This window comes from Syngnathus typhle, linkage group LG8 (genome assembly GCF_033458585.1).
Source record: "Syngnathus typhle isolate RoL2023-S1 ecotype Sweden linkage group LG8, RoL_Styp_1.0, whole genome shotgun sequence".
NCBI lineage: Eukaryota > Metazoa > Chordata > Actinopteri > Syngnathiformes > Syngnathidae > Syngnathus > Syngnathus typhle.
This window is the reverse complement of record NC_083745.1, coordinates 8112232-8136951: the sequence shown is the minus strand read 5'-3', so window position 1 is coordinate 8136951 and position 24720 is coordinate 8112232. Positions and strand designations below refer to the sequence as shown.

Sequence of the window (24720 nt, the reverse complement as noted above, 5' to 3'; positions counted from 1 at the left end):
AATCAGAAAGTGGGGGTGAGGGCGGGTGTGGCACTTTTCATTTTCAGTTCATTTTTGGCCAGGATTTTTCCCTAATGAACTGGCCTGTTATTAGGTACATCTGAAAATGGCAGTGTACCTAATGGAGTGTCCGAGTGATGTCACAGATCAACCAGCCAATCAGAAAGTGGGGGTGAGGGCGGGTGTGGCACTTTTCACTTAAACCAGTGGTGTCGACCGCCAGTCCTCGAGGGGCCGCGTTCCAATATGTTTTCCAAGTTACCCTCGTTAAACACACCTGCGTGAAAAGTTTTAGCTCCTTTCACGTTCTGCGGGAGCTAAAAGTTTTCACGCAGGTGCACTTAACGAGGGAATCACACGGACACTCCATTAGGTACACCCCCATTTTCAAGTGTACCCAATAACAGGCCACTCTATTAGGGAAATATCATGGTCAAAGGTCACAGGTGTCACGCTCTAGTCCTCGGGGCCGCGTTCCAATATGTTTTCCAAGTTACCCTCGTTAAGTGCAGCTGCGTGAAAAGTTTTAGCTCCTTTCACTTTCTGCAGGAGCTAAAACTTTTCACGCAGCTGCACTTAACGATGGAATCACACGGACACTCCATTAGGTACAACGCCATTTTCAAGTGTACCTAATAACAGGACACTTTATTAGGGAAATATCATGGTCAAAGGTCACAGGTGTCAAGCTCTAGTCCTCGGGGACGCGTTCCAATATGTTTCCAATATTTCCATTGGTTTGCTCCGCCAACTTGGGGGCGGGGCCACTTGATGTATTTACACATAAAAACTTCCAATTGTTTGCATACGCATACAAAGCAAGGTTCCAATTCTAAAAGCACATCTAGGTATACACCTCACCTGGCCTCGAACCAGGTTCCTACCAAGTGAGAGCCCGTGTCACTAGCTAGACGGCTATTTCGACCTGGGAGATCATAGCTGTCTGCCTTCTTTTGTACTAGTGATGTGCATTCCTGTTTTTAAGTGAACTGAATCTTTAGAATCGGTTCACACAAAAGACTTGTTCAAAAGAATTGTTCACCGAATCATTCGCTACACTTTCTTTTTTATTCATTTATTTATTTATTTTAGTTGATAGTGTTATTATACCGAATGTGTTTGTGTTTGAATAAAAGGTTGAAAAAAAAATCCGTTATGCCGACATTTGTTATTTTGGGGTCCTTGCACTAACTGACCTGTGGTTTGGCGATGCTGTTTACAATGCGCTCGGTATTTAATGTTAGACAATTTCCCACGGTACAGCTGAACAACCAGTGGGAAACACTGGCCTAAGTGTGTATTTCATTATTAAGTCCACTAATCATCAATTTACAGCTTGGATAGAATCTGCAATACAAAGAAAGAAAAAAATGAACAAATTGATTTTTGTTCTTTCCAGTGTTGCAGCTCTACACATTATCTGATTAATAAACACCTAAATAGTGTATTTGAACCTTTTTGTCATTGTCTTGGAAGCCGCATTTATTTATTGTACAGTGAACTTTACTTCACTTTACTATGAAAACTCCTATCATCGAGCCTGCTGAGTCACAAACGTATTTAATGTTAAAATGTGAATCCTAAATAATACTTTTAACAAGAAACATATTCACTATCATTGTTTGCCTTTATTGATAATTTGATTTTAAAATGAACATTTTCAACAAGGTGTGTGTGGAGCGTGTACAAGGGGATAAAAATAACAAACCACACAGAGGCTACTTTTAAACTAAGAAATATAATTTATTGCATAAAAATTATATTTAGTTACAGGTAAGAAGGCTAGATGTTTATTTACAATTGGAACTTTTACAGAAATAAAATGTCACTGAAATACATTTTTTAACATATTTTTGTAAAAATGTCTTTTTCTTTTTTTTTTAAAGAAAGAAAGTCTTTTTGAACAGGAACAAAGAGAAGTTTAGTCTGTTTGCAGCAACATGTATCAGAGCTACACTGAACAATCCAAAAAGATCTGAGAGAATAAATACTGGTCTACATGATCCAGTCTCTGCAACAAGAAAGCCACTGACAGCGTCCACGACCTTGATCCAATTCCGAACGTTGCACCTCAGAAAAAAAAAAGCATTTCTGCACCACTTGTAGTTTGATACAAAATCAAAAACCCTGTTTGTGTTATGCTCTTGTTTGAAAAAATAGAATTCTTCCAGGAGGCAAAAGAAGTCAAGGTGCTTTTTTTTCCTTTTGCGCTTGCATAGCACTTAGAAATGTGCACCCCACTTAACCCCTGCACACACGCACACACACACACACACGTAGCATTGGGTAGATCATCTGAAATGTCCACACGAATACGCGTATAGTTGATAAAGGTGGGGTGTGAAGGGTTGGCCGCAGATAAAACAGCACACACACGCACGCACACACACACTAATTCATTCAAGCAGTGACATGAGTCACTGCAGAAGGAGGGATACTTTTGGTGTTTTGGTTTTGACATTTCAAAGATAAAAACACTTTTTTGCGAACATTGTTACAATTCCATATGTAACAGACATTCTCTTGTGACGATAGCTAAACACAGATGATGAAAATAGCATGAAGGTCCTGGCCACAAAACAGGCATTTTAGGAAACACAAGAGGGAAGGGGGTGCATTGAAAAGACTTAGACGTAGATCAAGTGTTGAGGTAAAAGTCTGTTGTCTGCCTTTTTTATTCAAGGCCTAACTAATCAATTATGACCAATGTATCTATGAACTCCAATGACACAGTCAAGCATTTCTTCTGACGTACAGTGGAACCTCCAAAGTGGAACGCCTTAAAAGTGATTCAAGTGATACCTACATACTCTTGGGTAAAACAGAGTACAAAAAATAAATAAAAAAAATAAACAGCTCCGTGAGCATGTAAAGACTGTCTTACTTATTTACCAAGCAGATGCCAACATAAATAGTATGTAGACAAAGGCATAATGGCTAATGAATAGCATTAAAGTGACCGGAGAAATTTGCCAACAAACGGCACATTCGTTATGTTACTGCTCCAAAATTAAGAAAAAGGCAGTGAAGGTCCCCAATTATGTGAAGTTCCATTAAAATTCATTGCAACCACAGAGCAGAGGAAACAATATACATGGCTGAGTATTGTTGTATCCCCTGCTCGTGTGCGTTAAAGTAACATGTTTTTTTAATATGATTTAATTGGTTGCTTTCATTGGATTGAATATATCATTTTTGTTTTATGCATCAGTTTTACTCTCTTAAAACGCAAAAGGACAGTAACAGTAAAATACTTGAAGCAAGAACACTTGCCAAGTTTGAAAAATCGTAAGCGAGAGAATCATATTATTTTGTTTTCCTCTAAATGAAATTAATATCGACTCCGATTTTTTTGACAGGCCGAGAGGGAGAACAGGCACTAAGGAATAGTTTGTGTGTTTATTATAAGTTCAAACGTCTTTGAAGCATGTCTGGGACGTTACCGCTCTCCGGAAAACATGCTGTACCTTTTATTCTTTTTTTCCCCAATATTTCTACTTTTGCTGCAAACTCAAACGGCACAATGTTTCATTTTTTTATTAGTATGTATATTTATCTTTAAATACATAAACCCCACTTGTTTTTCTGATGCTACCTGCACAATGTTTTCCTTTGATTACGGTTATTAATATACATTTTCTTGAACTATGCATATGAATACTAATTAAACAAAACACAGTAACAGTATTGTTCTGTGAACACCTTCCCTCTCTGAGACTTTATTTGACTTTGATTCGGTTCCGTTTTTATGCAGCGTTACCTCACCTTGCTGTGAATAAGGAAAAGCTATAAGCAATTATCACACTTTCGAAACGTTGATAATTGCCTATAGAATCTACAAGTTGGTGGCAAAGCACCACTTTTATTTTAGACAGAGCTTTGGCCTGAGGCACCAAAACAGAGAACAGCCCAAAAATCGGAGTATCCGTAGAACACTAAACTTATAACAGTTAAGAATGTAAAGTTTTATTGAGCTCATTTCAATTGGGAAAACCAGTTTTGAAATCGAATCGGCGATTAATCTGCATCTTGCAACAGATTGTGTTCGACTTTGAAGGCTCCTCTGTCTCACGCTGGAATGAAAACACATTAAAAGTACAAAATGGTGTTGCTCTCAATGACTTAGTGGCCCGCTGTGTGCTTAAATCTACTACATGGCCTGCTATACTGTAGTAGAATTAGTACACAGCGAAACAAAAAGAAAAAGAGAACGGCAATGATAAACAATCCCAAATATGGATGATAACTCTAAGAGCGTTCCCCAAAGGAAACTTTTAAAGGATGACCGGAAAACTCTTGCAATTTATTCTCAGCGGATGGGAGTGCGGCAAAGTGGGAGGAGAGATTACACACAAGCACCCCCTGCCAGTTGCAATGATATAGAGTGGCCGCCAAGGCTTTGAGGCATTTTGTTAGTACAATAGAAACAGTCACTTGTTGTACTCGAGATAAGAAGAGCCCAAAGCCAAACGCCGAAAACCCGAAAGGCTTCCTTTCAAGCTCGTTTGATTAGTCCGCAACCAATAAGCCGGAGATGCGAGCCGGTCTTGAACGAGTATCGTTTAATGGCTGCTCCACTATGCTGGGAGAGCGCGTCGGCAGCCCGAGGTGGTCTCGCGCACGCCGATGGAGATTTGCATTGGTGACAAAACAATCAGGAGACTGGCCCGAGGTGTGATGGTGTTCAATCATGCACTTCCATGCTGCTACGCAAACACACGAAATCCCACATCTGCTTTTGTCATACTTCAGGGGGATGAACAGATTGTTTTGTTTTCTACCCTGAAAGCAGCTCCATTTATATAGTAAACAAACGTGGTCATTTTCAGACTTTTAAACTAGTTTCAAACGTCGACATCGCTTTGGAGGATTCAGGCCGAGCGGTGATGGAAATGAGTTGATGAAGACGTATCGAAGAGGTAATAGAGTGTGTGGAAAAGGAACGGAAACTCTTTGCCATCGGTGTCACGGTGGACATGTTCATCGGCATGTTTATGATTAGTCGCATTTATGTTCTTGTTCCTCCAGCCATCAACAATCCCCATCTGTCGTCATGACGACGAGCACCTCACTCTTGCCCATCTCTTCGAGTGCCGTCGCCAGAGAGACCAGGTCTGCGTCGCCTTGGTGACAAGCTTCCCATAAGTCCAGGAGAACCCCTGTAGGGCTGGGCTTTGTTGCAAAGTAGTTCAAGTACCTGAAGGGGGTACAATTATACGACAAATCAGTGGAAACTCCATCACAGGTTCTTTGTCTGTGCAACATTTGGAACGGCCAATTTCATATTATTTACAGTGCCTGGAGGTGTGTTGTAAGATTTTTTTTTTCCCAATGCAAAATATGTGCTTTGGCTCAATAAAAGTTCAGAAACACACTAACTGATCTGGAGAGAATAAAGCTGACCTGACCTGTCAAAACCTAAACTGCATGCCAGTAGTCTCCAGTCACACCCTCGGGCGCTCGGCGCGTCCAAACTGGCGCAGATCTTCTGGCGGATGGAGCAAGGCAGACGGAAGGCATATGGTCCTACTTGAGAAGAGGGCAGGCAGGAGCCTGTTGAGGGCAGCGGCGAGTGAGGCGGGAGAGTCTGCAGGGTTGAGAACAAGAGGATCTCTTAGAGATGATCTCATAGAGCGTAAGTGATAGTTAACATTACCTCCTGGATGTCAGTGTGCAGCTGAAAGATTTGTCCTTCGCCTTCCACTTGTCGCACACAGATTTTACAAGAAAGCAGAGACACAGCCAAGCTGCTTCTCTCCAGGCTGAAGGTGCAATGCAGAGGTCTCTGACTGCCACTCCAAATGTGATAGAATGGGATCTCCTGGCAGAAATATTTCATTACTAAGGGACGTCTTTGCCTTGATTGACTTTGTGTCACAATGTCTGCACGTTATTATTAGCATTGTGTTCAGATAGAAGGCTAAGGTGACTCACCTGGTACTTGGCTAGTAGTTTGCTTCTCCAGTGAGTGTGAGGGATGTCATGGATGGACAGACGCAGGTTGTGGTAGCTGTCTTTAAACAGCAGCGGTTTAGGATCTTCTAGTATCACCCCACCGAGACTCCGTTCCAGATCCAGCACCTCCTGTGTGGAGAAAATGCTTAGGGGTTTAGTTTCAGCATTGATTTTTTTTTTAATTTGAATACTATTAAATATATTGAATTCTATGCTACTACGTGATTGGATCCATCCATCCATCCATCCATCCATCCATCCATCCATCCATCCATCCATCCATCCATCCATCCATCCATCCATCCATCCATCCATCCATCCATCCATCCATCCATCCATCCATCCATCCATCCATCCATCCATCCATCCATCCATCCATCCATCCATCCATCCATCCATCCATCCATCCATCCCATCCATCCATCCATCCATCCATCCATCCATCCATCCATCCAAACAAACAAAATGAACAACAAACAAAGGAAAGGAGGATGATACAAAATAGAAAAGTCAACAGCTGATCTAGAAAAGTGACCCCATTTCCCACCTTGAGAGCATGAGGGGTGTCATGGATGCAGTAAACACGAAGGCTGTAGTCCAGGGAGAGGCAGGGCGCTCGGGGTGCGAACAAAGCCAACTGAAGGCGCTTGCAGGCCGGTTGAGGGGGGCACGACTGACCCACCAGGCCATACGTGCCCAGCTGCTCCATGAGAACATGACAGCACTCCTCCTCCAATTGCAGATAGCACGGCGAGGACAAGCTTTCCTCTCCCACTGTCAGCACCTCCTAGGGTTGAAAAATAAGTGAAGCGAGTCTCAATAGAGACCATTGTGTCATCTCGACACGAAGCAGTCTCACCTCCCATGCTCCCTGATGGGTCTGTGTCTTCAGTGTGAGTGTCCAGTCAGGTGTTGGCGTGTCTAGCTGGGCACAATGCGGCAAGGTGAGGACAACAGGGCGATTGAGCAGCAAAGCAGATGGACCGCAGCTCACTGCGGGGCTTAGCACTGTCTGACCGCCCTCAGATGGCAACCTGTCGACACCACACAAAAGCGGCCAAAACGTCACACTCAAAGAAAACAAGCGTGCTTTTGTTGAACCTGACACGTCTAACGTTCAACATCAGATGAGTCATAACACAACTCAAGTGGGATTGACGAGCGTTGTGACACACAGGTCGCAAATATAGATGAGATCACGGACACTTACGTCGTTTTCTCCCATTTGCTGATAATGAGGTACATCTCATAGAACTTCCCCTGGGGGATGGTGCCAGGCGGGACCAGCAGACTCACACCTATGGGAGAAGGTGGTTTTTTTTGTGTGTAATCTAGGACGGACTTGTTCAAACACATTTTTTGTTGTGTAATCTAGGACGGACTTGTTCAAAAACATTTGGTTTTTTTTTATGCCACAAGATTTAAAAATTCCAACCAAAGATGATGCAGTGTTTTTTCTTCCCCCCCCTCTATTTTTCCAAATGAATGTTGAGATTCATCAAAACTTGAAAATGAAACATGAGCCAGACTGTCAAATCACTGACAAACATGATATTTAGTGGATATGTCTTTCATCATAAAATGAATGAAAAACTGTCAAGGACCTTTGGCTAGAGGCATGCAGAGGGAGGGGTCACGTTAAAAATAAAGAACTCTTCATCATATTGTCTCCCAACTTCAGGACCCTGCTCTGCAACAAGTTTTAGATATATTAAATTTTGAACAAATTTAACGCTTGCTACCTGTGTTAGGAATGGTGAGGCGCCCCCCAAGGTGCCCCAGGGTGGCGCTGGTGCTAAGCCCAGGCTCTCTGGACAGCGTGTGGCTGTGGAACTGTCGCTCCCTCCCACCAGTGCCCACTGACTTTAGGCTGAGGATCTCGCCGTCTGCTGAGCACATATCAGCCGGGACCTCCAGCGAGGAAAGCGTGGAGGAGTTGTACACCTTGATTTTGAGGCTGGGCAGGGGGTCCAACAGGGGGGATGTGGTCATGGGGATTTTGTGATGGGTTTCGTTAACACTTTGCTGCAAGGAGTAGAGCGGGCTGCGGAATGCTCCCGCTGTGGCCGTCAGGTCGGGAGGAGCAGACGGATGCAGGGTGCGGAGGTTATCTGTGGACACACGTACACAAAATAGAGAGAGCCTATTCTCTTATCTGAGGAAATAAAAGCAGCCCCAGCTGAGAGTGCAAAAAAGTGATGCAAGTGAAATGGATTAATGTTGCTAATTAATATTTGATGGCTGGAACAAGAGAGGAGATAACATGACAAATGCTCTGAAGTCTAAAAAATGTCATGTGGTGAAGAAGATAATGGTGTCATGGTATAAAAAGAATTTCTGATAAAAAATAGGAAGCGGCGCCGAAAGTAAAATAAAATGTGAAGATGTGCTTCTATGAGCAAAAGGAGCCAAAATAAAACAGGAACTAAAAGTGTGTGTGTGTGTGTATATAATTTGTGCATGTCAACTTACCTTGTCTGGGAGGCTTGTAGTTGCCTGGGTGAAAGGCAGCGGCAAGGGCAGAAGAAGAGTCTGTGATGTCTCCGTGGAGGTGGCTGCATCTGCGGCGGTATGCCAGCACGCCTACGCACAGCACCAGGATCACGCATAGCAGCAGAGCCCCAACCAGACCAGCGTAGACTGCTACACCCATCTCTGGCGCCAGCGCTACAACAAAAAGTTTTAACGAGGTTAACAATTGTCGGTCGTGAGAGTACAGTCAACTTTCAGCTTTCGCCACAAAATTTCCCGAGTGTATATTTTTACCACGATACATTTCCACTAACCGTTTTTGTTATAAATAAACAAAATGCAGAAATTAATTCTGCAATGACTGTGGAGCATGAAGTGATATATGAAAATGAATTTGAGATGCAGGTAATCAGAAAATATTTTTTACCAGTGCAGTGCTAATTTATCTCTCTAAAATAATTTTAAAAAGTTGATCAAAATTTTAACTCAGTCAATAAAAATAATATTATAATAACAGTGAAAAATTAGACAATAATAATAATAATGCATAGTAAAATATAACAAAAATAATAAAGAAAATTTTAAAACAGTAAGCGAATGTCAAATATTAAAACTAAACTATAAAACTTTTGCCTAAGTAATCTAATTATTTTCTGTGAAGATAGTTGTACTCAAGTATCGCATACACTGACCTTTTATACCTATATATTTTATACCTTATACTATTTAGTTGACATGGTCCACAATGAAGTCTATGTTGACCCTGACCAAATGTACTATTAAACCAATAGGGGAAACAAAGGAGACTGATTAAAACAGCTCAAAGGCTGCTAGTGTGAAAGCACCCTACTTAAATTGTCTTTCATGTACCAGAGAAAGATGTCCTGATTAGAGTTTGATAGTTTCACTAAGAACCTGGAGGAGCACTAAAAGTGAAACAATCACTAATTGAGGTGGAGTCAAGTATAGCTTTGGTTTAATTTTAGACATTTAAAATGAGGACAGAGGATTTTCCTCCTCCATCTGCTTCTTTGGAATAACATTGAAGAGCTGACCACTTCACAGACTGGAGGTAGGGAGGAGGAGGCAAAGCAATCCCAGCGACCTGCACTACTTCTAGCCTGCATGGGATTTCTTGGATCTGCCAATATTCTTGCTGGGATGTTTCCAGTATTCCATTGGATTTGTGTTTAAGAGGATCATGCAGTAAAGCAAAAAACGACTAAGAGTCAACGACGTAACAGCAACATGGATGAAGATGTTGGCCTTATGTTCACCTGCTCCCCACTGGGCTGCATTTCCTTCCACTCCTGCCGACTGATTGCTAGTTGAGATTAGACGGCTCAACGCGGCCTCCTCAACCCTGACTTCTAAAAGCAGCAATTAGAAATAATTGCTCTTTTACTTGCTCCTTGTCTTACAGTTGCGAATTGTAACTTATTATCTTAAAGCCTCAGTGATGATAAAAAATTGAATCTGTTGACAAACAATGCAGGTGAAGGCACTTGCAGCTTTCTGATGGCCATTTTTGCCAGCTTTTTCCAACACCCAGAATTATTATTATTATTATTATTATTATTATTATTATTATTATTATTATTATTATTATTATTATTATTATTATTATTATTATTACTATTATTATTATTATTATTATATGTCAGTCTCATCGTATTTCTTCAGTGTGATAGGAACTATGGCTGACGAATGTCAATATGATTAAAAAGAAAATATTGAGAGGAGATAGATACGGTTGTTATTGGTTGAGAGGGGAGAGGAGGAACAAGACAGAGCAAAAGTCGAAGTAGATGCAGGAAATGAGCAGCGTGAAGGAAAAACATGGGAGGCGAGCTCGCTGAAAGAGAAGCCGCCTCCATGCTCGTGGCACGATGGAGACCAAATCCGACAGCCGTCGGCATTTATTACGAGAAACGGAACAATAGGGAATTAGGTGCATTACTAAAGCTGCACTCCCCTGAGCCCATGTCACATTGCGCGAAGGGAATTAGCATCACTTTAACTTTAAACCAAATCACAGATTAGCTGAACAAATCAACCGTGCTGTCTTTCCACTTCACAGCTCGGAAGGCATCTTGTCATTTGGAGCTGCTGACTTTTTTGTTTATTTCACAATTTGGTTTTATGATTAATTCTCAATTGCAGCAAGCTGTCATGTGAAGGTGAGAAAGGAAGGTAAGACATAGATGTTGAAATCTTACAGATGCCTGACCAAACATCAGGTACGAGAGCAATAAAAAGTGATGTCACGGTGGTGATTGAACTTACGATGGCTTGCATGTTCAATAGAAACCTTTTTATCTGTTTGAACAGAAGAAAAAACAGAAAAGAGAAAAAATATGAAATGAATGGACTGCACGGTATGCAAAACAAACACTAGTAGAATACAGAGAAAAATAAAACACTAATAGGGCTACATTAAAAAATATGACTGAATATCCTTATTCCAAGGCCAGTTCCATTGTATTTCTGTTTATCGAGAACGACAATCAAAAGGGGTAAAAAATGACTAAACAGATGGTGGCAGGAGATGGCTTTGTATGTGGTCCGTGAAGGACATGATTGAAATAGCGGGCGTCCAGACTGTTAACAACTTTCTGTGCACCCTTCATTCCATTTTATAAACATCACATCTCACTGGCAGGAGCATTTTCTATATTATATTACAACACCAACAATTATTTACAGAGTGGGATGGGGGCTACAACTTGAGGGGGAACTTTAAATTCAAAACAAGAAGAACAAGATGGAAAACTTTGTGTGTATCTATGAGTGCTGTCATATTATTGGAGGGAAGAATGTGTTTTAATTGTATTTTATTGGGTTTCTTTTGTCGAACTGACTGACTTGAATTGAAACATTGCAGGTGTACCCAATAAAGTGACCAAGTCTAAATCTCCGCTGGGTGTTTGCCTATCACTCCCGTCCATGCAACAGTGGAAGGGACATTTATGATAGCTGTGTTTGTTTAGCCTTAAAGGAAAGACAAATAATGCCACGCAGGACAGCCAAATAATAACACTTGAAACGATAAAAACATATCGATCAGTGATCTTATGTATGCCAAGTGACACATTCACAGAACATCTACAGCAGAATGCGTCTCATCTTCCCTCTGTGTCACAATAACTTGAGCGCATCTTTTCCTAGGGACCTCCGGAGACGTGTTTTGTTCGCTCACAAAGTGTATTTGTCTAATCTGCTTCCCTACGCAAAACAGCGTGGGATTCTCAGACTGAAAGTGAAGCTCAATATTTCCTCAGACGACGCATCTGATCCCCCAGTTGCATTTAAAGAGCTTTGTCCGAATGCTCGGGCGTGTTGCTTTTGAGTCTTGGTATATGTGTCCTCTGTAGATGTGTGTCTTTGAGTCTAATGCGCTGTCAGCTGAATCTCTCCCTGCTCATCACAGGGCGCACATTTGGTGTCAGGGCGGGTCTGACTCATTCTCATATGCGTTACACCGCGCTAATTTTCCGACTGTGATGTGTCATGCTTTTTTCTCTCACCTTCTCTCACTCTCCATCTGTCCTTTTTAGATGTGGCTCATCAGCCTTCTTACTTTGCTTCTTGTAAACATCTGTCTAGGGCACAGGTGTCAAACTCAAGGCCCGGGGGGGGCAGATACAGCCCGCCACATTATCTTATGTGGCCCGCGAAGATAAATTGTGCATCAAATTCATATGTCAATATTAAAATTACTCATTGTTTTCACTTTTAAAAAAATAGATCTATTGCTAGCAATTTTTATTACCATTCATATTTTTAAAATATGTTAACGGTTTTTCTTAGTCTCTGTTTTGAAAACCAGTTATTCATCTAGTCATTCACTAGTTTGTTGAGTACAAAAATAAGTTTGACTCAGAACTAGAGTCTAGGGCAGGGGTGGGCAAACTACGGCCCGCGGGCCACATCCGGCCCACGGGACCGTTTAATCCGGCCCGCCAACCCTGAACAAATTGTATTATTAAACTTTTTTTTTTGGTCATTTTGCCTGCAATGACTGCGTCTTCCCAGTAGATGGCGAAGCGCTCGCCTGCGCATTTACTACCGGAAGCCGTGTCAGAAAGCTCGGTGCACACTCACAAGTGCGTGTACGTACTCAGTAGTACGGACTTGGCGCACTCTCACTCTATTCGTATCAGTCCCGAATTTAGAGCGTGGGCTTTGACGACAGCATTCTTATAATTCGTGCGCTGAGCTTTCAGATGCAGTTTTGCGCTAAAGCCACCCACAAACCTTCCCCTGGAATCCTTCCATTAAAATGAGTGGCCCGAAAAAAAGAAGTGAGTGCCGAATGTTAAAAAAGAGTGGCCAATTTGGCTCGACGTACGCGACGTGACGTTCAGCCACATGAACGTCAACATCTACCCGTCACAGATCAAGGTAAACGGACCAACACCTCGGATCTCGCCTAAGAATTGCCACAACAAATTTTACTGCAGACTATGACGCACTAGCAAAAAAGGGAGACCAACAACACTGTTCCCACTGAAAATGAACGGGAGGCTCTCAAGTTTATTGTAAAAAAATGCATTTTGAATATGATTTGTACACATAGCAGGGATTGAAACTAGCGACCATTCTCATTTTCAAACAATGCAGGATGCTCAAGGACATTGATGCACCACCTATTTGCGACTAATCTTAACCTGTAAAGTTCTTAAGGCTTACTTTAAGGAAGTGTTTCCCGTTTCCTCACCTCTGTTACCAGGTGTTTGCGAGTTAAAACTCTGCTCTGATTTTCAGATACCCCTCACCGTGTTGCTGTTTTGATTACTTTATTTGGATGTATGCTTTCACCGATTCTTCAAGATGATGTATTTGGTCAGAATGTTTGCCGTTTGATGTGATCTCATAAGATAAACATCTTTCATTAATCTGACCTGCAGGCACTGAAGTGATGGAGATTGTTATTCATAATAACAGTGTCGTATTTTACGAGAATCACTGATAGCAGTTTTTTAGTGAATTATTATTTTTTTAATGCTGTTAATAAATGCATTTGTTTTCAAAAAACTTGTTTGGAATATCCATGCTTTACTACCTACTAAAGGCCAAGATCTTTTATGCAATGACCTTTACAGGTCGCTTATATGACTTCACACAACGCCTACGTCCATCTGCTCCTGGTCCGGCCCTCCGGTCCAAATTTAGAACCCAGTTCGGCCCGCGAGTCAAAAAGTTTGCCCACCCCTGCTCTAGGGTGTCGCTATTTTTTCTTCTCATGGCTCTCTGCAGGATATGTGTTCTTCCGAGCTACTTTCACACATTTTTTGTACAAAATCACTTGGACATGCACTGCACTCTCTCAAATGGTCTGACTATGAAAAGAAATCACTTTCTGAAAGATGTTCTACTATCATTTGAATGACCACCTGGGGCAACAAATATAATCGAAGGGGATTTGTCCTGATGGAGGCCTTAGAAAATCTATATTCTCTCAGATAAGAAGCAATTGAAACCCTGGCACAGATTTATTACGTATTCATGGTCCAGTGGAAGATTTAAGGTTGAGAAATGAGTTCAACATTTACTCAATCCATTCAGGTTACTTACTGCGCGCACAGAGCCCCTCAGTACAGTTTTTGCTCTCCATCATGCTCCCGCTGCAGTGCTTGCCTCCATTTCTGGGTGGGGGGGCTTGGCATTCCCGGCTTCTCCAGTGGGTGCACTCTGTTCCACAGGCAGACCACTTTGCCCATTCTGTCCAGCCTCCATCCACTAGAATGGCACAAGATACTATGTAAGAACATTAATCAGAACAGCAATGAATTAAGCATGACTTTCGTACTAGTACTACATGACATAATGAATATAATATGTAAGAGATGACAGTGCTTCATTTAGCAATTTGCAGATCCCTTTTATGGTTTCATTTCTGAGTCATAGTGGTCTGGTGGGCAAAGAAACAAGTGTGTGTGTCACATTTAATTAACACAGTGGTCCAAATGTAAATGATGAAATGAGAGCAGTTATACAGTTACAAGAATGATGATGCAACCTAATTGGTGATAACTTGATATGCATCCAAAGTTCATTATTTTAACCAGAACGTTGTATCGATCACTCCCGTGGTCAAGGCAGGAGCAAATAAATAAATAAATATGGTTAAAAGAATAAACGAACAGCCATAGAACATTGACATGGGCAAAAACAATTACATGGCTGACTGAAATTTGAAGCTGGGTTTATTTATATATATAAAATCTGTGTTTAAGAGTATTATGAACCATTGCATGCGTGCAGATTTCATTAGTTCTGTTTTAATAAGTTTACAAAAAAATATTTGACTAACAAGCCATTATTGTATCATGAGCAAATGTCAACAGTTTGCACATGTCTTGATTAACCAATTGAAAATAATCACAGAGATCGGTTTTGTTGCGGCACCAGTTATTTTGAGTAACTGCTTAAAATATGATCTGAAATATAAATTTCGGTGTCATTTGAAAAGCAGTGTGACAAAATAAGATGGATGAGATGGTCATGCTAACCTGGACACAGTGTGGTGCAGGTCACTCTCTGGAAAGGTGGGCCTTCACAGAAGGCTCCTCCATTAAGAGGGGCAGGGTTGGTGCAACTACGTGTTCGACGCTGCCAGCCCCGCCCACACTTTGTGTTACACTCAGACCATTCTGTCCACGAGGACCAGCCGCCGCTCACTGACATACAAAGACAATAATAATGCTATGGTTTTGAAGCATTTGAATATTTTGTAATATCCAGAATCATTGTGTAGATAAGTTTAGGAAGTTTGTGTTACCGTAAACAATGACACTTGCGGTGCTGCTGCGTCTTTTGGCCACCACATTCCGAGCCAAGCAAGTATAGTTGGCCGTGTCTGAGAGTCGGGCCTGTTTGATTATTAAATTGTGATCGATGGTAATCAGAAAGTTGGAATCTTGCGAAGGGTCAATGACATCTTCGTTTTTCAGCCAGTCCACCTTAAAGGAGACAGAACCTCATGATTTAACCTTGATACATTTATGGAAAACATTTTGTCATATAGTTCCGGGATTCTTGAAATATATAGTGTTTGAATTATTTCAACCAGCCAAAGAGTTGTACCTCAGCGGTGGGCATGCCTTCTGGGGGGCGACATTGCAACAAGACTTCCTGCTCTAGTCGCACTTCCCGCCCCAGTGGCTCCTGCTCAAAGTTTTTCCTCAAGTCTAAAAGGCAGAAACACAGATCGGCCGTTAGCCAAAGTTGCTTTGCGACAGATAAATGACATCGTCTCTCTCGCATCTACAGCATACTGTTTCAAGCTGTCACTTTTTTTTTTTTTCATTTGTACCTTCACAACAGGACTGTCAATCACAAGGCAATTCACGGCGGATGACAGCAAGTTAGTCAGTTTACATGTATGGTTGACAAAACATAATAAAGGTGGCAAAAACTGACATGCAATTCGGACGTAAGCGCGGTTGCTCTTGGTGGTCCCGGCTGAGCTCCAGGCTACACACTGACACCAGTAGTCCTCCAACCCGAACAGCTCCTCAACTTGGGTCCTGGAAACTGAGATGTCCACCTCCCTCACCACAAGGCCTGCGGGGAGACGGCGAAAGAGCGCGATAATGCACATCGACAATGAGTTGGCTATGGGCCAAATGCAGTTATCGTATACATAAAACCTTGAAGGAGCTAATGGAACATGTAGTTGAAAATGTAGTTTGTAATTGAGTATGCTGTTTAGGTCTGTACTATATAAGGTGACATTGCTGTGTTTTGTTCTTTGAGATTCACCTGTAACCTGGTCCAAGCTCTCTCTTGTGACATGGTCATTCTGATTGACCCACTCCCCGTTGCACTTGAAGTAGATCTGTGTGGCTGGTGACGCCCTGCACCGAAGCTGAACGGGCCGGTTCTTTACGATAAAAGCATCTTCTGGTTCAAGCAGGAATTCTGGGAGAGGTTCTGCTGGCGCTGATGGATACGAGTCTGGAAGAACCTCGCCATCACTGTAGTCGCTGCTTTCTGAAAATATTGACATATATAGGGCTGATTAAAAGGATTGTTGTTTTCCAGAAACACTTCAGCATTTATATGAACGGCTGTTCTGTGGTTCTGTCTGCCAGAAATCTGGAGACCTCAGCAGTCCATATTTCTAAATAAAAGCGGAGTGAACGACCTTCATTGGATAGGCAGCCCTGATCCTGACATTATCCGGTGAAATGCTCAATACGACACATAGCCACTGACATTTTGCAAAGGCTTTTTTTCCTAGTAGGAAAGACACAATTTCCCACCCTCTCGGTTGTTTTTCAAACCTTTTTTTTCTGAGTCTAGAATTCTGGAATCAACGCAATGCAATTTATTTTGGAACCCTGTCCAAAAGAACCACTGTGGATTTAAATTGTGGATGCAGGAGTTTGGAAATAAAAGACTCTGAAAAGTCGGTCATGTGTTCTCCTTTCGTGTACGGCTGCACTGGTAGCACTCAGTCACTTTCGTTTCTTTGTTTTATTAAGTACCCATTGTCTGTCTGGTATGGTGTAACTATTTACAGAGCCGATGCACCCTGCAGTGGAAATGCAAACCTGATTATAGAAAATGGAGATTAAAAAAAATACAGTTTGGTGGTAAAGTAAGAGGAAGGAATAATATTGCACTTGATGGAGTCATCATTTTGTATTCCAGCCTTATAGCAGACGACGGCAGCAATCACAATGCATGCATTTGCATTTGCAGATGCATTTTAGCAAATGACAGTTCCAGTGGTGCATAAACAAATTCCATTAACCAGTTAAATTTGTCATTCCATTTAGCATTTCACATCCAAACACGGTAATATCACAATCCCACGGCTCTCCAACTTCAATTTTGCATTACGGATAAAATACAAAAATGTTTGGAGGCAGATATTTGGAACAGGTACATTTTGAGGGTGTTATAAATGTATCAAGCCCAACATGATGACTTATTCCACAACCCTGGAACAAGAGAATCTACTTAGTGTTACAATCTTCTATTTTTAGGAACACAAGGAGTTCTCAAGCAACCACCCTCTAGCCCACTTTCCCCCTTGACAGACTTTTTGCTCAGACATTAGAGCAAAGCAAAGCGGAACACAGAAAGCGATGGCAAGGAGGAGTGAGAATCTGGAAGGCTCTTAAGCCAAGATCAGGCCGAGTCTAATGAATGGTGGCAGAATAGGTGAAGTGTTCTCTTGTAACCTAAAGTCACCCATTAGTCAGTCATCTCAAGTTATCCATGAATGTCTACGGAAGGAGTCTGTACGGGCAATTTTTCTTTCATAACCTGTAAGTGCAAACGGAACCCACAGGTAATACTTAAGTTGATGACTTGGACCTTCTTGCACAAAAACACCATTAATGGGCAGCTGGTGTCATGGGCTCCCTTTTCACAAAGAAATTGAATTCGCACTATAAAGACATACCAGTTACCCACACATTCAAACATGCTCAACAAAAATGATACCTGGCTCTTAAAAACTATCAGGGTGCAACCATTCTCCTTGTGGCATGCATGGGGTGAGAAAAATGTCTAAATGAGGGACGGACTAGTGATGCATGACAGAAAAATAAGATGTAGGCTATGGCTCCAGGTCAGCAAAATAAATAATAATAAAAAAAGCAAATAAATAAATAAATAAGCAAGCAAACAAACAAACAATTAACTAATAAATAAATACGCCAGAAAGCAAGCAAATAAATAAATAAATAAAAATAATAAATAAATAAATAAATAAATAAAACTCAGATACCAATGCTTCTGAGGTTATACAATTCATATAATGTTAGCAAATGAACAAGTCTGAACACATCAACCTCCGATCAGCTAAAAACAACTTTATCATATTGTGATACAACAACTCTACATGTCACATCAATACTGTGCATAACTTTGATAAAAATGTAGATATAAGACCTTAAGTAGCTACACTTGCTGATGCACACAAGCGTGAACCGAAACGTTAACACATCTGAACATGCACAACAATTGTCATGGTGCTTCTCTCACGCCCTCTCTTTGTTGGTTCTCTCTCTCCGTCCTCTTGCTAGAATGTCGCCTTCAGCCTTTCAGACTTTGAATTCGCTGTCAATAACCAATTGTGTTGCCTCCTCCCCACCCTTCACCCACGCTCTTTCTCTTTGCCCAGCATTGATTGTTCAGTGTTCAAACATCAACTGGAAAAAAACCACAGCCTGTCACTCTTAAGGGACAGCGGGTTAAGGGAGATTTTTTGACTAGAGACAGCCCAATTGAGCGAGATGGTGGTTCACTTGGAAAATAATAAGTGAAGACATGCAAATTTGGGTAAATTATGTGTGTGTAGGTAGATGTGTTCTGGGGCCAGCAAACTTGAATTCAAAATTTTTTCAGATGGAGGTAAGAGAGCAAAAGACAGCTTCTTTCTCTTTCGGCGATAATGGACCTCAGTGGTTTTAAGTGGAATCTGTGTTTTTGGGCCAGTGTGCAAACATCCATCAGGGCTCAGCAGCCGGCAATTTGTGCAGATAGGACGAGTCTCGGAGACAACAACTCCTTGCAGTGCGCCACAACAAGACTTCTATTGCTCTAATGGCAGACAACAGACGGAAAGTACAGGGTTCAACATAGTCTTTTCAACAAATACACGCAAAATGTGAATCTGTGTTTATGCAGTTGCTGTCCAACTTTTCTTGTATATAGGAGCATGTCAAGGTGGACAATTCTTTTCAGTTTGATACCGTTTTGTATTTATATTTATTATCTTATTTATTATTTTCAAATATATATGTCGGCTATGCGGCTAATCCAAAGACATTTAATCTATGTTCCATTTTTATTGTCACACAGCTTTTATAGTAACAAATGGGAAATCCTGGTTTTCCGTTCCAAATGCGTCCCATTTGATGAAAATGTGTGCCGTAAAAGTGTGTGAGTGTGTGTGTGGCAGTGTTGGAGCCTCAATGCCGTGTAATCTATGTGACAGTAATGGAGCGTGGCCACACAACAAGGCAACACTGAGGGTCTGGACCAAAATGACATGCAGGGAATACGAGAAGGCTTGACCCAAGTCAGGTTAAGTGGCACTAGCCCACAAGTAGAATGGAGAGAGGATGAGGCTATGAAGAACCAGTTGCTGGCTGTCATAACCCAGCGTGTTACAATGCTTCAAGCTTCAAAGATTTACAATCATATATTTTTCCAAAACTCAGCATGAGAACTCCAGTGATGATTGAAAATGTACTCGTCTTTAATATATTCCACACTGTGCTCAAATGTGAAAACTGTAGTTGTTAAACTACAGGAAGATATCACAATAAAGCGCATGTAGGTTTCCCTTGTGCAGCATATTTCAGGTGTCCTGCCAGGACAACAAACAAAAGCAATAGCATTTCTTCTTCTTCCACTTCAGCTGGGTGTCTGACATAAAAATGCTTTTCCCCTTCTATTTAGTCCTGCCTGCTGGATTCAAATGGCTTCAGTAAGCACCCAGTACATTAGCCCACAGCTATGAAGTACAAGTGACTTACTGAGCACAACAAACTTTGTGAACAGAAAGCCAAAAGCTCTGTTCCTATCAACCAGTACCAAATAATTCAGGTCGATACAAATGCGCGTCCTACTTTTCAGGAATTGTGTTTAAGACCAGGGTTTATCATTTCATTCATGGCAAGAGCAGCTAAACTGGGTGATTTATGGGTCAACTAACTCCATCATTATCAGTCTAAACCACAGGTGTCAAACTCAAGGCCCGGGGGCCAGATACGGGACGCCACATCATTTTATGTGGCCCGCGAAGACAAATTGTGCATCAAATTCATGTGTCATTACTAGAATTGCAAATTGTCTTCACTTTTAATAATATCTTTTTTTTAAAATATTTGACCAGTTTTTACTCGTCTGATTTGAAAACGAGTTATTTGTCAGTTTGTTTTGTAGCTTTTACTGGATATAATATGAGGTGCTCATACATTTATTTGGGTTGACAGTCATAAAGGCCCTTCAAAAGAAGCTATGACTACAATGCGGCCAATGAGTTTGGCACCCCTGGTCTAAACAGTCCACGGGCGGCCGGTAGAAGAAATGTAAACAATTAAAAATAGGGGTATGTTTTTTTTTTTTAGATGAAACGTTGATGGAAAATGTGTATATCAGTGTATGGTGACCTGAGTACAGGTTGTACACAGCATCACTTCTCACAGCAACAAGGGCTGACCAAGTGTGAAGATTCATACAGTTAGCCCATCTGACTAAGCCAACCCCCCCCCAGTCCCACAAACACACACACATTTGCAGAAGCAATTACAAGTACAGAAACACACAAGTCATCTTTTAATAGTGACTTCATTTGTAAACAAATCCACAATTCATTGCTGTTCCCCAGACAGCAGGCGTCAGGGAGCAGAATTTGACATCCCGCTAAGAGTGCGGAGATCTAACACTCAAAGACCCCCAAGGCTTTGATGATGGCCTTGTGAATCTATTGTTTGGATATTTTGATACTGTCACCACCATGAGCACCACATGGCTCTGACACTCCCCACGAGGAGTCCAACCAGACACAGGCACATTAAAATTAAATATCGTCTTTTCTGCCTATACATTAAAATTAAATATCGTCTTTTCTGCCTATACTACTGCAACACTTCATGAAGATAAACATTTTAATGAAAATTTGTAATAAGCTTATTTGCAGGAATTTATTAAAGTGACAGTTTAAACCCAATAAACCTTACTATGGGAACTTGTAAACATTAATAATTGCATAAAACTCTGGTGGGTCATGCTTTTACAAAAACACTTACAGGAAATGTATGCAGATAGAATTTAGTGTCTTATTACAATGTTTAGTTTTTATGCTTCCATTATATGATACTGATATAGGCAAGGAAGCGTAATGGTTATCAGCACGATTGAGCAGTCTTAATGTTTTTAGACAAATGAAGTTTTTCTTAAACACATTTTTTCTCTATTCTGAATATTTTAACTTATGATTATGTTAGTTAACAAGTGAAAAAACGACACCACATGCTGCCCTCTTCTATAGAAATAAAATACCTCTAATTTATTAGCATGATTAAGGGAGATAAATATGGAATCCTTCCTACCTGGTTTGCTACAGGTTCCATTATTTTCCTGGCTAAATAACCAATATCAATTTAGAATTAACATTCCTCTGCCTCAATTGGCTTGACAAACTCCTGATAACTAACCATGAACGTACGTACATGATCAAATAACCTCCAAAATAATATATTCAAGTGAAAACTTGTGAAAGTTTTGCATGTGTGTGCTGAGAGAGAGACAGAGAGACAGAGAGACAGAGAGACAGAGAGAGAGAGAAAGGTGATGAGGAGCTTGAAAGCAGATTGGCAGTGGAGGGAGACTGAGCAGATGATGGAAATGCAAAGCGACAGAAACGCTTCACTTGTCCGTCCAGCATGCCTGTGTGGTGGGAGTGGGACAGACCAGGCTTGATGACATGGCAACAACCAACCTAACACACACAAAGTACAGACATGAAACAATCGAGAGCCCATTTAAAGATCCGTTAACTGCATCATCATCGGTTTAAAGTCCGTGTTCCAGGCGCCGCTGGGTTGGACTGGATTCTCAGTATGGCTTTCTTCCACCAGGGACAGTCCATGGCCATCTTGTGGTTGAGAGTCCTATACCGAGAAAATTTTTGCTCCAATAATTAAACCATCTCAAATAAAAACTTTTGATGACACTGAAATATTCAAATTAAAGACAAATACATTATTTTGGCCTATGTTCATACCCAAATTAGAGCTATTACTATTGCTTATAAATAGATTCCACAAGTAGTAGTGCCACCGTGATGAGAATTGATTTCTTATACTGTACTGACTGGTTTATATTTATCCCTGAGTGGAACACAAGGGACAGCCTACTGAAAGTGCGGCTGTGTGAGTGCGTTTTTTTAAAGTGTGTGGGTAAGTGTGACTGCGAGATTGGGAGCGCTAAGAGGATTTGCGGTTGTGTTGTAGCAGCCAAGCCACTGGTGCTACCAGTGCCGTAGAGTAGACCGAACAGACGGGGGGCGGGTCCCGTTTGGGCTGGAAAAGTATTCCATCGCAGCTAGAGGGCGCCACCCCCGCGGAGCTCATTAATCATAGCCCATCAAAAAGTGTCCCTGTGCCGTTTGTGTGTGTGCCCCAGAGTCCTCCCGCTGCATGGGAACACGGGAGTAGACAAGTAGCACAATCAATCACTATCAAAGGTGCAGAGGGAGAAGCAGGGAGGGAGGGAGGAGGAGGCACGGCGGGTGAGACAATGTTGTTTTCCTATTATCCTCTTGAAATTACAGAGCAATGTCGCACTTGGAGGTCAAACTACTACATTAGATGTGCCCGCCCGCCCGTGCATGTGCGCGTGTGCGTGTCTAGTCATAACAGTACAGTAAGTGTTTTGTATAAGGCGCCACTGCTTGTCTGCCCCACCGCTGTGCAGCTGCCTGATGAGCGTTACGCAAATCTACACAGTGTGGCTGGTTGCCATGGTTGGTATTCACCCTGGAGCCAGCCCTGTTCTCTAGAGGCTTGCAGTCTATGCAGATATTAACTATAGTCCGCACACTTTTTGTTGTTGTTGTTGTTGTTGTTGTTGTTTTTGCTTTGCTTGCAGGAGTTGGTTGGGGACTATCAGTATGTGTTTGTGGATGTGTGTATGTTGAATATGTGTGTGTGCATGTAAACATTGTGAAAAGGTGAGCAGTCCACTGGAAGTTGGGGCCATTTTAATGGGAGTAATTACATGAGAAGATGAGCTGCATTCCTTCCTGAGGGCGAGCTGATTATAGGCCTCTCCTCTCTGGGCCCCTGTAATTACGCACACTCTACACCCACCCCCTCCAACACTCACCCAATGTCCCTCTGTACTCATCACAGACTTTGTCGTAAAGTCACCTGCCTCATCACTTTGTCTCACAAAATCAAAAAAAATCATCACTCGCCCTTCTCCTTATTCAATGTTCATGCACAGTAGGAGATCAAACTTGTGAGATATTATGCAACTTATCTGCCAAACTTGATAAACCCTACTTAAGGCATCAGACTTGCTTTGTTTGCTTGTGTTTTGACAAATGCCAACCGGTCCTTGTGACTACTCCTTGTTGACAGCTTTTGCCTTCCAGGTAATGTTGTACTATTTCTAACCCCGCTTTGGCGTCTCTCGGCGCTGCTCGCACAAAAGACGGGCGGACCTCTACACATGACCTCACATTTTATACACCTTGTCAAAGCCAGTCAGTCCAGCCCAATCGGGGATTCCAGTCAGATTGGAGACACACGGAATGGTAAATTATACATTCCTTACTCTGACATCTGAAATTGTTGCAAACAACCAACCGTTAGAGGTCCTGCTCCTCTTTCATTTATTCACTGACATCAATTGAGTGTGGGACAACAAGGAGACAGGTTGTGTGCTTTTCAGGATTGCATCGACTTACTCAAATTACAATATTCTTCCAACCCCCCAAAAATGACTCAATCAAGATTCAAGCATGACCTTTTAGTTCACCCTGATTTTTTTTTACTCTTATCCAACATGACAATTTGGGCAATTTTGAACTTCCAACTTTATGGAAACAGTTTTGGGAAGGATTTATAGAGGCAAAGTCTACAAAGCTAATTTCTCATTAGCATATTTTGAGCTTGTCCTTAGCACTCAACATACTTGACTTGAAATACAAAGCTTTCCCGTCATAGATACAACAAGAAAAGCAGTCTTTTATATCTCAGTCTTAGACATTTGAGTCATAACAGCATTTATTCTACACTCAGATTAAATTGCTCAATCTTTCAAATCAGACTCTTGTTGTCATTCAGACGAAAAACACATTCTTATGAAAATAAAGTGGCTTTGTCCAAATATGCCAATAGAGGATGAACAGGCATAGAGGATAGTGGTTCCTGTCCTAATTAGAACTTTCTGGTTAGTTGAAGATGGCACTGTGACCGTGATAGACGGGAAATGTGTAGGCGCTGTACATAGTGTCACAGACACTTGGAAAATGCGGATGCAAGATGCAGCAAGTGTGATTGCAAACAGGTTTGGCAGAAGTTGTCACAACATGTATGTTTTTTATTATTGGATTCGACAACCCCGCCTGTCCAAGAGACAGGAAGTCTCCTGACTCCGTACAAATGAAATCAGACACTTCGATCAGGTGATAATTAAGAGAGAGGAACATTTCGGGGTTTGGTGAGAGACAGTGATTCGTCACAGGAAAAACCAGATGGATTAAAAATGAAAGGTCTCCATTTGCAAAGACTGTGAGCAAAGACTGAGGCAGAC

At 41.6% G+C, this 24720-nt stretch overlaps 1 protein-coding gene across 1 annotated transcript in view; it reads right to left on the bottom strand.

Annotated features, from left to right (window-relative positions):
- Window positions 1-1719: 1719 nt before the first annotated feature.
- Window positions 1720-24720, bottom strand: part of unc5b (unc-5 netrin receptor B) — a 39372-nt gene continuing 16371 nt past the window's right edge. Inside the window, exons 2-17 of the mRNA XM_061285885.1 lie at window positions 16195-16425; window positions 15853-15996; window positions 15517-15620; window positions 15212-15392; window positions 14943-15110; window positions 14005-14169; window positions 10714-10746; window positions 8428-8622; window positions 7698-8066; window positions 7166-7253; window positions 6815-6989; window positions 6503-6742; window positions 5935-6084; window positions 5657-5821; window positions 5409-5587; window positions 1720-5197 (exon numbers count right to left, since the gene is read on the bottom strand). Coding sequence (XP_061141869.1) covers window positions 5032-5197; window positions 5409-5587; window positions 5657-5821; window positions 5935-6084; window positions 6503-6742; window positions 6815-6989; window positions 7166-7253; window positions 7698-8066; window positions 8428-8622; window positions 10714-10746; window positions 14005-14169; window positions 14943-15110; window positions 15212-15392; window positions 15517-15620; window positions 15853-15996; window positions 16195-16425 — 2753 coding nt within the window. The 3' untranslated portion in view covers window positions 1720-5031. The remainder of the gene's footprint in view (window positions 5198-5408; window positions 5588-5656; window positions 5822-5934; window positions 6085-6502; window positions 6743-6814; window positions 6990-7165; window positions 7254-7697; window positions 8067-8427; window positions 8623-10713; window positions 10747-14004; window positions 14170-14942; window positions 15111-15211; window positions 15393-15516; window positions 15621-15852; window positions 15997-16194; window positions 16426-24720) is intronic.